General features: G+C 41.2%; 1 protein-coding gene across 1 annotated transcript; it reads left to right on the forward strand.

Annotated features, from left to right (window-relative positions):
• Positions 1-1,245: 1,245 nt before the first annotated feature.
• klf15 (Kruppel like factor 15) lies at positions 1,246-11,416 on the forward strand. Its single transcript, XM_028410315.1, has 3 exons — positions 1,246-1,459; positions 2,828-4,390; positions 9,319-11,416. The coding sequence occupies exons 2-3, from the start codon at positions 2,907-2,909 to the stop codon at positions 9,494-9,496; spliced, it is 1,662 nt and encodes a 553-aa protein (XP_028266116.1). The 5' UTR covers positions 1,246-1,459; positions 2,828-2,906; the 3' UTR covers positions 9,497-11,416.
• The last annotated feature ends 3,273 nt before the right edge of the window (positions 11,417-14,689 follow it).

Genomic DNA, 14,689 nt, shown 5'->3' on the forward strand with positions numbered 1-14,689 from the left:
TGGCAATAAACAGCAGTGTAGTAGTACACTTATTGCAGTACCATAAGAACTTGTAGTGTGTTATCTAAAAGTTATCTTTAAAGCAGTATGGTGCACCTGTTATGGTTTGTGAATGACACATGATTGCAACAAAAGTACAATAAACATACGACGAAGCAATTAAAGTCTGTGATGTCATAGTACCAGCAGTACTACCAGAAATAGCAGTAACACTACAAATCACAGAGCTGTAGAAATACTACATTACTAATAGAAATACAGAATGTTGCAGAACACTGTTACTAACAGCAGTAAGCATGGAAGGAATATTAGCATTGATAGTATTATAATACTATAATAAGATAATGGATGTAATCATATGAGTAGAAGGACCAGTTATAATTTAGTATACCTGCACCATGAGTAGCAGTATGTACACAGCAGACCTCCTAAGTGTGACGTTGTGTATCCTTCTGTGCTCCATAATAGCCGCAGACTCCGAACTGTGTACCAGTACACACTGAAACACTCCTGATGTTTACAAGCAAGCTGAAAGTGGATCATTTATCCAAACACACTGAAAGGTAATCTACCTTACACAGCCAAATTAAATTAGGTTGGAGTCAGTAAAGTTACTTCAGCCCCGCAGAGGTGTTTATATGAGGCCTGCTCAGCTGGAGTGAAAGCAAAACTTCTATTACTGATGTTATTAGGCAGCATGTAAACACGCTCTCTTACCTACTCAATGGCTCCCTCATTCACTCAGTCACTTGACCACTTATTCAGTCATGGTCATGTGTGTGACAAGCAGGAAGCTGCAGTGCTACTCATGTTAAAGTCCCATAATGTACCAATTCATGTCTCAAATATACAATGTCTCCATGTGAAGCTACTACCACCCCACTGAGGACAGAAACATCAGGGATATGGACACCTATAACACACACATTGGATGCACACATGTGAAGCTATCAGCATGGTGTGAAACACACATGACCTATGTTAAGCCTGTGCAGCTACATGTTGTTATAACTAACAGACAGTTTCCCTTCTTCTCTTCACTCACACACACACACACACACACACACACATATACACACTCACACACTGTTCTTTTCACTAACGCCAACCCCCTGAAGCGGGCCTCCCTTCACACAGAGCCAATTGCGGTGCGCCGAGCAGGCGAGCCTTCATCAGAAGCCCACCTCCCTAATGTGACTGGTATAACATACTCAACTGCGATCATGTGACTGCTAAGCGAACTACCCTGCAGAGTGAGAGAGCGAAAACAGTGAGTGAGTGAGTAAGTAAGGGAGGGAGAGAGAGAGAGAGAGAGAGAGAGAGAGAGCGTGCGCGTGTGTATGCAAAGCCCGTGCGGTGGCGTTCTATGCCATTACGCACTATTACGCACTGATACCTACTTCCAGGAGAAGAGCGCTGAGCGTAAAGAAGCGGGATTTTGGATTCCTCATAAACGCAGGTGAGCGCATAAAAGTGTGATTCACTTTAAGATGCCTGTTTGTATCATATCTTATTGGGGAGCTACAGCGGGACGCGTGACTCTGCTGAGTGAAAGACATTTGATATCTCTGCGTAAGCAAAGCGGGGACAGTGTGCTGCTGCTGCCTTTACAATATATCCCCTCATGCTTGCAGCAGTGTCGAGTTAATAATCGCAGCCGTGCCATGAATTCCGAGTAAACCTCCATAACTAATCGTGGTTAGAGCGCTTCATGCTGTCAAAGCCTTTTTGATGTTTCACGGCTGCAGGGTTACTGTCGGGCAAATGACTTAACACTTGGCCAAGCAGAGGTGTTCCTAAACTTTTTTTTTCCCCATGTGGTGTCACCTACATGCAGCAGCTGCATATGATGTTATCTCAAATGCATGCATATTTCAATCCAATTCTGGCATTGCATTAGAAATTACATAACAACACCATAGCTGCAGAAACAATGAACAATCTCCTCTAACGTCCTGCGAGCGAATCAGCTTGACTCAAAGCCAATAAAGTAACGAGTCATTTTACAGGGGCCACCTGGAACCTTTTAGGACTCCTGGAGGTCCTCGCACTTCACTTTAGAAAGGCCTGCTTTTTCAAGGCGTTACAGAAGAGGGCGCACAGCCTTTTTGTTATTTTTTTTCATGCAATATACATGCAGCCTTTTAAGGGGATTTTAGAGTCATATTTAATCATCATAAGCCACTCAGTGCATGTAAGGCCATTTGATAATGTCTAGTGTTTTTAATCCATGTAAATGTAGATGTGGTGCATTGTTTGATGGATAAAAATAGACACTAAATCCTTTATCCCTGTGTAATATTGCTGATCCTAAACTGAGTGCCTCTAAAACTGTCCCACTTTTCAGACTGTTTTTTATCATATCAATCTATTGTAGTGCATTTATTTCATTTACTATTAAGGTAATAAGTAGAAAGATGTTCTTAAATGACCATGTGGCTTTTACGTTAGAAGTGGTGAGAAATGGGAACCCCTGATTCCACATAGTCAGCTTGGAGTCTGAACAAGCAGCTGCAGTGTCTACACACACACTCACACACGCACATGCACATGCACAGTCCTCAAATTCCACTTCCTTCACACGTGGTTGACTTTGAAGTGCCATCAGCCACAGACTTCTCCGACAAGCAGTGCATAGAAAAAGAATCATTTTTAGTCACTGTGCTGCTGGTTTACTTATTACCAGAGGCACTTGGGACACCAGGTTGTTAAATATTAACCTGAAATATTAAAGTCAGTCTGACCATAGACTGTTACTGTGGTGTCATGATGGGGTCACTTTGGTTTAAATGTCACTGACAAAGACCACTATTTGTCTTTTTTGCAGGAAGAAGAAAGAAGTAATCTTTACTGTCAGAACAGTTTGATCCTCAGATCAGAGACAGCTGCCATTCATCCGCACAGGAATGGTGGATCACTTGCCGCTTGGTGAGGAGACCTTCCAGTATTATACCGGCTCCCCGGGGTCCGACTACAGCTGCTTCTGTCACCACACCAGTGATGGCATGTCACCGGGTATCATGGTAACTGACGCATGCTACCACAACCCCTACCAAGGGGGGATGCTCTCCTCCTCACCCAGCCTTTCAGAGGATGACCGCAGTGAGTCCTCCAGCCCTCGTTCATCCCTCTGCTCCAGTCCTGAGTCTTCCTCGCCGGTGTCACTGCACGTCATGGGCTATGAAAGCAGGAGCAGCAGAAGTAGTGGAAGCTCCTCAGGAGGAGAAAGTCAAGACAGTCTGCTGGACCTCCTGCTGTCCCAGGCCTCTCCTACCACATCATTAAGCTCAAATGGTGGCAGCAGCTCACTTTCTTCTCCTCTTTCATCCTCTCTTTGCCTCTCTTCCCCAACCCCTTCAACCTCCTCATCTCCCACTGCTCCCTTTTTACCCATGGGTCTGGCTTGGGAGTCCAAGAGGGAGCAACGACTGAGTCTCCTCCAGCAGCAGGCCAAAGAGGACTGTTACGAGTTCCCTGTCTTCCTTGATGAGCTGCAGGATCCAGCAGCACTCCTCTTTCAGCCCACTCTGGAGGAGATTGAGGAGTTCCTGGAGGAGAACATGGTGGTGGCAATGGAGAAAGAAGAAGAGGGGAGCGATGAGGCAATGACGCCAACATCAGAGGATGCTGAGGTGGAATTTTCAAGGACATTAACTGGACTTGCTTCAGTGTCACAGAATTCAGATCAGACTGTGCCTGTGGCTCATTCTCCGCTGTCCTCCCACACAGAGACCAAACATGCACCACATGCATCAGACACGGACAGCTCATCATCACCGGTGGACGCTAGCTGTGCGACTGCTAACAGTTGTGTTGATGACATCAAACAGGAGGACTGTGCATCGTCGCCAGCCTCATCAAAAAGTACCAGTGCTGCCTCCAACGTGCCTGTCATCCTCCAGATCCAGCCCATACACATCAAACAAGAACCAAATCCCAGTGCCATATCAGATGCTGTTGCCCAGCAACCCCAAAAAACCCAATCCCAAACTACCCAGGCCCCATCAGATATCAAAATCGCCCAGCTCCTGGTTAACATTCAGGGGCAGACCTTTGCCTTGGTGCCTCAGCTGCTTTCCCCAGCAAACCTTAATGGTTCCAACAAAACTGGAAACCCCTCTTCATCCAAGTTTGTCCGGATCGCACCAGTGCCCATCGCAGCTAAGCCCACAGGACTTGGGGAAGGGGTAGGTGGAAATTTGGCTGCAGGTGTCCTTGCTGGAGGCCAGAGGTACCAGAAGAGCGCGGTAGCAGACCTCATTAAAATGCACAAGTGCTCTTTTCCTGGTTGCAATAAGATGTACACCAAGAGCAGCCACCTTAAAGCCCACCTGAGGAGGCACACGGGGGAGAAGCCGTTCGCCTGCACATGGCCCGGCTGTGGATGGAGGTGAGCACAACAAAACAACGTCACTCTGGTAGATTAAATTGAGTCGATAATAGATCGAAATAGATCGTTCGTTATCTGGACAGAACAAAGTCTGTGTAGAAATATGACACTACACATTTTTTATGTACTGTTCTTCTTTAATGTCAGGTCATTACAGATAAGAACTAATCCATCCAACATGTTAAAAGACCTGTATCCTTTTAATAGAAACAGCAGCAGCATACCTGTGAGTGCCTTTACTGTTAGAAATGTATTTGAAAGATCTAAAGATACAGTTTTACAAGAGAGGAAGGTTTTATGGAGACATAAATATGTGTTAAATCCAGTCATAGGGGATTCAGGAGGCTCACAGGAGATAGTTTATGGATAGGAGTGGAAGGAGAAAAGGGTCAATCTTCATGGAAACAAGACTTTTAAAGATGATTACAGCTTGTTCTTTTTCTACATGCTGCCAGTGTCCCCACTATCTGTGTTTTTGTGCCATGGTAAAGTTGTAGATTAGATATAGTGCCCTTTGAAGTTGTGTGCATGCAGACTTTGCCCCTGTTAGTTATTTCGTTTGTTTGCTCACTGTCTGGAACCACTTCAGGCACAAGCATGCAGTACGGACACAGTGAATTATTCAAAAAATCAAGTTCAAGGTTTTCACTTGAGATGCTTTTCAAAGTCACATATATGTGTTTCTTTTTCTGCCATTTAATGATTACCTCTTAAGTAAGAACTCTGTAATCTAAAGTACAAATGCCAACTTCTGACCTGTTGTCGGACCCCCTTGGCCGGTGTTTATCAGTGATTACTGCAAACACTCTGCATGGCAGCTCTGCTGCTCCTGCAGCCATTTGAAATCCTGGAGATGTGAAATTGTTTCATCATACAGTGTGCATGATATCTGGGCATGTGTCCAGGTATTAAGCAAAGCCTATTATGTAATATCCAGTTATTCCGGTCTATCTTTCATTACGTCCATTTACATTTTTCCAGGCAGGCATTAAACAAACCCTAATTTTCTTGTACAGCACGTTCATTAGGTTCCTTCAAATAGAATTGTGTCATTCCATCAAGCTAAGAGGAGTGTTCATCACTGTCAGGTTGCCAGGTAACCTTTAGAAACTGGTGTATTGAGTGATTAAGAAACCAGATTATAGTCTGTTTGCTGTACTTTTTAATGGCAGTAATGAAAAGATGACAAATGATATGAACATGGGTCAGCAACCAGATCTGAGGCATGGAGCTAAGTTATAGTTGATATCCTTGATTTGCATCATTGTTGGCTTGTCAGCCAGTTTTAAAATGCAAACAGTTTGACATACAGTTCTTAATAAGTGTGCATCATGGATCGTAGCTGGTGTAGTTTGTCTCTTTATTCACTGTTACTATAATAACAGTGTTATTTTTTTTGACTGACACATGGATACATAATCTAAGATTAAAATCTTGCTGATTGTGGCTCCAATTCTGCTTCACCAATGGAAACATAGGAAAAGATGAGCAGTTTACAGAGGTTATTTTTAGGCTCTTTCACCTGCATTACTGCTGATATGTTGGTAGATCATCTACAAATGGGATTATAAATGTATGCGCAGCAGCTCTTGCTTGCTTGTTTCCGTTGTCTTTACATGACAGCAGTAATTTAGAGGATTATAAAGTTGCCCTGTTCACTGCTCGTCCCCCCCTATCTGGGCCAGGAAATGGAGGTGAACTAAGGAGTCAAGCACCTAGACCCTCTGTAACCTTAGAATAGATCCATGTGCTTGCCCTCTGAAGTAGAGAGGAGTGGTATTTAATTGGCTGGACTCCCATATATAACTCAGTCAAAGTTATATTTCTTCCCTTGCCAGACAGTTTTCCTCTTTAAAGCTTTTTGGACTCTCTCTCTCTCCCTCCCTCCGTCTCTCTGTAGTTTATGGTTATGCTCAAGTACAGATCTGGATGCTCATATGTAAACACTTAAAGGCACACATAAGTAGCACACACACACACACACACACACACACACATACAGTATCATCAGCTCAAACCTGCATAAACACTCTTGTGTGAAGTTTGTGTTAAGCGGCCAAGCTGAAACCAAACATTTGCAGTAAAAACCCTGTGGTGCATGTGTACTCAGCATCTGTCATCAGGGCTGTGGCTTGTTGTCCTTGTCAGCTGGTGCATTCATCATTACAACAAAGCGAAGCTGGGTGGTGACAGAGCTGTCACGGATTCACTCAGCTTTAGCTGTAGGAGAGTTAAAGAAAAGGGAAGAGAGGGCACTACTTGTTTTACTATATGTAGAGATAACCAGGTAGTAGCTTCTGATGAGCAAGATAAATAGATGAAATAATAAAAAAAAACATTCAGTGGAGGTTTAATGGCTGCTTGTATAATGGTGTGCATGCAGGAGGCAAACGTCTGTCACTGGTTAGTGCAGTCATGCATTAATGGGATTTTTCTTTGAACTTGAGCTACTCATAAACAGAGTGACAGACAGGCCTTTGAGGTGACATAATAAACAGAACAAAAAAGAGACGACCATACAAAGATGGCAGATAAAAGTATGTGCAGCTCTGTTACTGTAATCTTCCAGGTTTGTAACCAACCTGAACGCCCCACCTTGTTGCCCGTTTTTTTTTTATGCACTCTGCTGGTTGCAAAGCTGAGTTTAGGGACAGGCTAGAACAAAGCCTGCGTATGTGTTTCCCACTACGCCCACTCTAATATGTATACTATGTGTTGATGCAGCCACGCCAAGCCAAGCCCTGAGGACCTAAGGTGCAAAAACCCACAATTCTAAGTGAAAAACACATTCAAAGTGATCAACAGAAGGGAAAACAGCTCCACCCTCACAGTTGTGAACTTGCTGACCTTGCCTGGAATCCCAAATAAAGCAGATAAACATTTCAAAAGTAAGATTAGGAGAGGGCCAGAGAGAGAGAGAGAGAGACAGATGGTAAGGTGACGAGAGAGACTGGCACAAGATCAGTCTTATCCCCAAAAAACATGGATTTGAAGAAACAATCAGGGTATCTATTTGCATAGGTTCTGCTGAAAGCCGCTCTCTGGTACAGTGTGTTATTGGGCACAGGTCCAGGCTGAGTCAGTATAATAACTGTACATGGTTTCTATCATGCCCTGGCTTGCTACTGATATAACACAGCTTTAGGGTGTAACGTGAGCCTATAGGACTAAATGTACAGCCACCTGAGGTACAGAACATAAAAAGAGAGCTTTCTGATTTTGAGGGCATGTTCTTGTTGTAGGTTTAGATAACTGCCAATCCCATTTACATCTACAGAGGCTCTAAAATAACACTGACAGGTCATCACAAGTTCATTTTTACCTGACAGCTATTGTCCCCTTACCTTATCAGACAACTGAATGACCAACTGTTTGTTCATAAACAATCGCTTTAACTTGCCTTTTTTAGCTCATATATCATTACAAAGATGGTAGAAATTTGCCTACTAACTTCTACATGAACATCCAATCTTCTACCAAGTATCCTTTGATATCACTGTAACCTTTCCGAATCATTTTCTGGAGTAATTTAAGAGATAAGAGACTAATTTGTGTGACTTTTTCCTCTCAGAAGTCTGATTTAGAGGCAGTCTGCAGTGCTGCTGTGTTGACTAATGACATCAGTGGGTATGAAAAAAACTCAAGTTGGCAGCAAGCAGCGTTAGCTGGTGGACAAAATGTACCCATTTAGTGACTAACAGAGCAGACCAAAATAGAGGTAATGGAGGAAGAGGATGATGATGTACCTTATACTTATCAGGTGACAAGAAACAAAACTCATAACAGGGACCCTTACATGAAGCATGTCATCTTTATAAGGCGCAAAATGACTTTTTCATAGCTATAAGTGTACATGTGTATTTGCACATCCATCCATCATCATCCATCAAGTATCATAGTATAATGTGCATATTTACAGCATAATCAATCCTTTTTCATGACTGCTAGAATAAAGTTTAAATTTTACATTTCAAAGGCCATAAGTGTCTTTACCACAGATGTTTATTTCTGTATCAGGATGAACTGTCAACATCAGTGTCTGCCGCTCCGAGTTTGTGCTAATTGCATGCTTACATGCAAAAATAAGTTGGTAAATATTGTTCCTGCAAGTTAGCATTTAGCTCAAAGCACTTTGCATCTGTACTATGATGTTACATTATATTAGACGAAGGTAAAAACGTGTCAATAGATGTTTGTTTTTAAGGACCTTGGTTTCAGATCCCACAGCTTAGCATCATAATCTCTGTCAGTTATCTTCCTTTTATTACTGGGCCATTAAAATGATGAATAGGCCGGTTGTGTAATCGATGTCTAGAGTGGAAATGGTTTGAAATAACTGTGAGTGACGTCTTTACATCTCTGTGAATTATCACCTTCAAGCCTTCTGCCTGCTGCTGCTGTTGCTTCTGCTACTGGAAATGTGCCGAGAAAATCAATCTGTGTTACAGATTAATCTGATCTTAGCAGCTTTACTCATATATATACAGATAGGCACTACTTTATCATGTACTTAACCCTTTACTTTCATGATACCCCCCATGCTTGCTGTGGAGCCCCATAGAGACCGCAGCACAGGAATAGACTGGGCAGGGATTTACAGTGCTCATGTGTTGAGCTAAATATGGGATGGCTCTTTAGCTGCAGAGAGATGTTGCAGGGCAAGACACACACACATAGCATCACACCTCTCACATTACCCTCATATAAAACAGCTTGACATTGCTTTTATGTTATTTGGCAGCTCAAGATATGCTTGTAGTCTTTACTTTTATATAGGAAGTGCCACAGAGATGCACAAAGAAACTGTCACATCAAGGATTAAAGGATAAAACTCAATTCAGGAGCATTAACTGGGAGAAAAGGTGTAGAAAAGATTGTTTTTGCCGGATGATTTTAATCATTTATAATCCTGCTTTTCCTTTTGACAGGTTCTCTCGATCGGATGAGCTGTCCCGTCACCGGCGCTCCCACTCCGGAGTGAAACCGTACCAGTGCATCGTGTGCGAGAAGAAGTTTGCCCGCAGCGATCACCTGTCGAAACACCTCAAAGTCCACCGCTTTCCACGAAGCAGCAGGACAGGACGCTCTGCAAACGGACCCCTCTGACCCCGCTCTGACAGACTGACGTTAAACTGAGGAGTCGGATGGGGAGGGCAAGCGGGACTGTGATGCGTGTGTGTGTGTGTGTGAGTGCGACAAAACCCAGAGGAGGGGGGGTCCACAGTCCGAACACCCCTTTAAAGGAGTCTGTGCAGGACTTTTTGCTCTGCGTGTGTGCGTGTGTGTATGTTTAAACATGTGCGTGTGACGTACATTCATGGTACTGTGATAATTTATTGGGTGACGAGGAAAAGACTGTAAAACCTGAACTAAAGCAGAAAACTGTTACTTGACACAGCACCCTCACAGGTGGAATAAGCTTCTTGTATATTACAACTTTATGCTCAAATCTTTTAGCGAATCTAATTTGAAGAAAGATTTGTTATTCAGAGTATTTTTACACTTTGAGCTGTGTTATCGCTGATGTTTGAGTCAAAAGCCTTATATTGGTTTTAACACTGAGGGGTTGTGGTACTATTTAAAACCCCCTATCTGTTTTTTTTACTTTTACATTTGGAGCCAAATGCTGTTTAAAAGTAATATTAGCAAAACCTTCACACTTGATGGCTTGAATATAGTTTGTTGCAACAAGCATTAACTGGACATCGTGATAGGAAACAGTGAGAACTATTGGGGCCTTCAACATTCCTTTAGCTTTGAATACGTCTCTTTGTTGCCTTCAAAGTCTCATTATAGTAAAAAAAAAAATCGTGATATTTGTAATTTGCACTGGCACACAGGAAATCTTTTGGTCGTCTGCCCATTCTGAGAATTTTAAGCATTCGTGTAGCTGTATTGTGGCCTAACTCAGTCTTTGATTTATCTCTTGTAAAGCCTGTTTATCGGAGTAATTATGATTTTTATGGTCTGTTTTTTAATGTAAAACAGATTTTTGCACGGCTACATCCAATTATAATCCAGAAAGTAAAAAGCTAATCTTTAAAGCATTTTATTGTAATGTATATGCTCTCAAATACTACAAGATAGATTAAAATGATCTCAGATCACTAAAATAAATGGATTACTCTACTTTATCTGCACAACTGGCACAAATGCAGGATAAAAAAAGTTAGGTGGTGTTAGCCAGGATAATCTTCTGGTCGTATCAGACCCACGGGTTGTTCCAGTTTGGTGCTAGGCAGGGGATAGCATGAATTAAACTTAATATATCCTCTTCCAAAAGTTGTAAACATCAGTATTTTTCCATAGATTAGCACTTAAACAGGTTAACATCCATCCATCTCTAACAGAAAACACATCAAATTTATATACTTAAGCTACATTAAATAACATTCAAAGGGAATTTTTAGGTAACATTCTCATTTGTTACAGAATATCCCTCAAAATATTAGTAATAATAATAAAAAGCAACATCATCTGTCTCATGTATCACATCTGTTGCCACACAATGTACTGTAAGGGAATAGTGGCTGATCAGCTTGGAGTCATATCATCACATTTACCTGTATGATTTTCTTTATTCTGTCATGGAATTACAAGCCAAATGTGTCGTGGGAGAGACAGCAGATGCTGCACAGCTGCTGCGCTCAGAGACGTATTCCTGTGCCATACAGTTAAGAATCAGTTGACTACGTTCAGTATTAAAATGGATGAAAAAAATGAATTGGAATTCAGGTTTATGATAATCTGAAAACCTGATGATGATTGATGAATCCTTATGGAGTGTTTGGTACACAGCCCCTGACGCTGTATGGAGGAAGAGTTTTAACTCTGTCAGGCATTCCTTCCATGCAATCAGAAGAAACACTTTTTTTTCTGAATGGGTGTCATGTGATCCCACGAATGTATGTAAATACTGTATGAACCGAAATATTCTTTTAGTGATTTTTGTGATTGTGAAAAGATTTTTAAAAATGTAAAGAAAGTGTACATACCATGATAATTCAAATAAATAGTGTAAAGATATGGCAATTAATTTTCTGTCATGTGACACATTACACATTATTAAAGAGTTTCATGATACATTTGTGGGCAAATATCACAAATGTATTATGAAACAGGATTTACAAATGTGTCTTGTACACACTTAACATAAAAGGAGTTGCTAAAAATGTTATATTTTCTGCTTTTGTTCTACTATGTAAAACACATTTACAATAAAAATACCAAAACCAAAGATATTGGGTTTTTTGTGTTGTTGTGTGTATCATGCAAACTACTGATATTTTGTTAAAATTCAGCGTTTGAAACTTAATTTCTGTTTTAAGCTCCCGGGGTTATGTCACTGTAGGGGGCAGCAGTGCGCCTTAAGGCCGGTTACCACCGCCTTTAAAAACCCGTGAAGAAGAACAGGGGCTACTAGCATAAAGTGTGTGGCTAATGCTACCAAAGCACTTAAAAATACCGCCAACCTGTGTCCCACCCTCATCTCTACCAGTGCACAGATTTAACCACAGCAGAGTGTGTAAGTTACAGTTACTTTGGAGGCTCCGAAACGTGAATTGTTACTCCCGGTTTGTGTCTCCTGGTTTTGTTTGTTAGCTTTAAAAGAGCCTGTGATTCAGGTTAGCTAACTGTTTGTGAAACAGTGAGCTAGCTCAAATCAAATCAAACCACAAAGAAATAAATGGTATTTAACTGGTTTATAATGATATAAAAATACCATTAAACTTTAAACATCTTCACAAATGCACACGTCACAAGTCTTTCAAGCATGTTTGCAAAAATCAAAGAAGGGCTGTTTTAAAGTAACTTCAGTAAAATCCACATGCAGTTTAAATGTAGCTCTTTCAGATGTATTGTGGGGATTTGTGTTTTCAACCATGTGTAGCTAAGTAAGAGAGACAACAGAACTGTTTCCCAGAAAGTTGCATAAGGAACATAAAGCTGGAAAACGTGAGGTATGTTCAAATTTGTACCACATGGCAAATTTGCATGGAAATTATACCCCCATTCTCTGCTTCTCTTCCCGCATCCAGACCCTTCTTTCTCTGCCTTGCACTTATTTCCCCCCCTTTCTTCACAACACAATTTACTGGGATGTTTTCTGCTGCAGTTGCTGAGTCATTGTGTAAAAGCAGAGAAAGGTAGCTGCTAAGAAAGAGGTGGCAGCTAACAGCAAAAAAACAAGCTGCATCTGTCTGTGCAGAGTCAGTTCTGGATATAGATCATGTTGATTTATGAGGCAGTCTCAGAGGCATTCTGCGATGCAACAGGAGGTTTTAATTTAACTGCTCTGTGCTGGCTGCTCAGCTCAGGTTAAGCACTGAGGCTTCATTTTCTGTGGATGTCTGTGGGTCATTTTCTGAAAAAGGGAACCAAATGGTTGTTGGTAAATGCTGATTACTATACAGAGCATGTGGGAACATACAACAGCAGCATCAAATGTCACTTGGCTGGTAACTTAAAACACATAAATTAACGCGGTTAAAAGAACCACTCAGGAGCTCTACTGGGAAAAACAGAAACTCTTTATTAGTAAGAAAAGTAGCAGATGAGGACTTTCCCATTTTCTCACCATTTTTGGTGAATGTAAACATGCAGATGAGTCAGTTTTGTCAAACGTTATAGGTGAAAAAGCTCTAACTAACCCTTTTAAACCAATCCTGCCATTCATTGGCTTTCACTGCAGCTTCAATTACAGGTTTATATATGTCATATGATGTTATGTTTTGCTTAGAAATTCTATTATTTGAAGGATTATTTGAGGATATAAACCTCTTTGCATCAACCTGGGTTTGGCCCCAGCCTGTAGCCTTCGCTGCATGCCAATGTCTCTACCTGTAATGCTTCCTGTATCTCTCCACTGTCAACTAGAAAAACAAACACACCCAAAAAGATATCTCCATTATGTCAGTGATGGCCAATTTGTTCAACAACACAACAGTTTACACACAGCTGATTTGGCTTAATCTAACTGCCATTGCATTGTTGTGCAGTGATTTCTTATGTTGCATGAAACTAACCATTTCCTGGTCAGCTAACATATTCCACACTACTGCAAAGCAGAATGTATGCCTTTTTGTAATTGTTGTTGCTCTCTCTTTTTTTCAGATGAATGGCTGCTCCACCAAGCAGCAGCATCCAGGCAAGTGCCAAAATCTACAGTTCTTCGCACAGTGTTTCAGGTAGGCACCAAAAATGAGTCAGTCCCTATAGAACTCCATGTTGAAATGTCCTATGTACTAACATGTTGACAGTAGTACAGAAAACTCCAACATTAACTTGTTATATATTTCTTGCTTTTTAATGTTATACATTGTGTGGCCAATTTTGAATTCACTTTGCCTTTTTTAGAGTGATGACTAGCACTCGTGCCTGCAGGTTTGTGTGGATGGAACCACAGTGGAGCTTGTCATGGTTTTAGTTTCTGTAGTTGTGTTTTTACTTCCTGTACTTGTTCTTTTTTCCTACAATTATAATTGCTCCTACCTGGTTTAACCTGAGTTCAATGAATCCCTGTGTGTTTATGGTTCTGTGCTTTATCTACCCTCCCACTGTTCCTTGTTGCTTCCTTTTGTGCTTTTCACTTGCCTTTGGTTCATTTTAAAGCAGCAATTTATTATTTCAAGGCTTTAAATGCTTGTTTGGTTTAAAAACCATTATATTTCTGTTAGTATGACAGTATAATTATCTAAAATACACTGAAATATATAAAAAAAGAAAACGGGTATTTTTCAGTTCCTAAAAAGTGACAAACAGCTGTGTGTACTTTCCATGCTGTGTCAACATGTTGGAGGGTGCAGGAGAAACAGATACTGCACATAAATCTGAAGGTCACTGGCAACATATCTTGCAGCAAACTACAACGGCCCATGTGCCAGTCGGACATGTGGGATCAGATGATAGCTGTTATGTAACTGTCCACAATTCTCCAGCCAAGTTCAGACCCAGAGTATGGACTGAATAAAATGAAATAAAACAAAGGAACACATGAAACATGTATGTATCCACCAGGAAAAGTGACATATCTGTATGTGTGTATAGTTTTTATATCAATTTGAACATGACATAGAGGCTGAATCCCCTCATTGGATATTTGGATTTATTTAAGCCACTAGTTAAGTGGATGTGCCAGCTGTTAAGGTAAGCTTTGTTTCATCTGGTGTTTTACACACACACTTTTTTCCCCACTTTTGTGGAAAATAAAAGTAATACACATGTACCTGCACACAGAGACACACACACGTGGAGCAAGTGGGGGTCTCTCCTTTGTGTCAACAATGGAACCTGGAACGA

Source organism: Parambassis ranga, chromosome 7 (assembly GCF_900634625.1).
Source record: "Parambassis ranga chromosome 7, fParRan2.1, whole genome shotgun sequence".
NCBI lineage: Eukaryota > Metazoa > Chordata > Actinopteri > Ambassidae > Parambassis > Parambassis ranga.

Bases quoted from the DNA above. Each gene is read 5' to 3' on its own strand.
- klf15 (XM_028410315.1), top strand. From the start codon at position 2,907: ATGGTGGATCACTTGCCGCTTGGTGAGGAGACCTTCCAGTATTATACC. The intron at 4,391-9,318 runs GTGAGCACAACA...TCCTTTTGACAG, and splicing joins TGGCCCGGCTGTGGATGGAG to GTTCTCTCGATCGGATGAGC.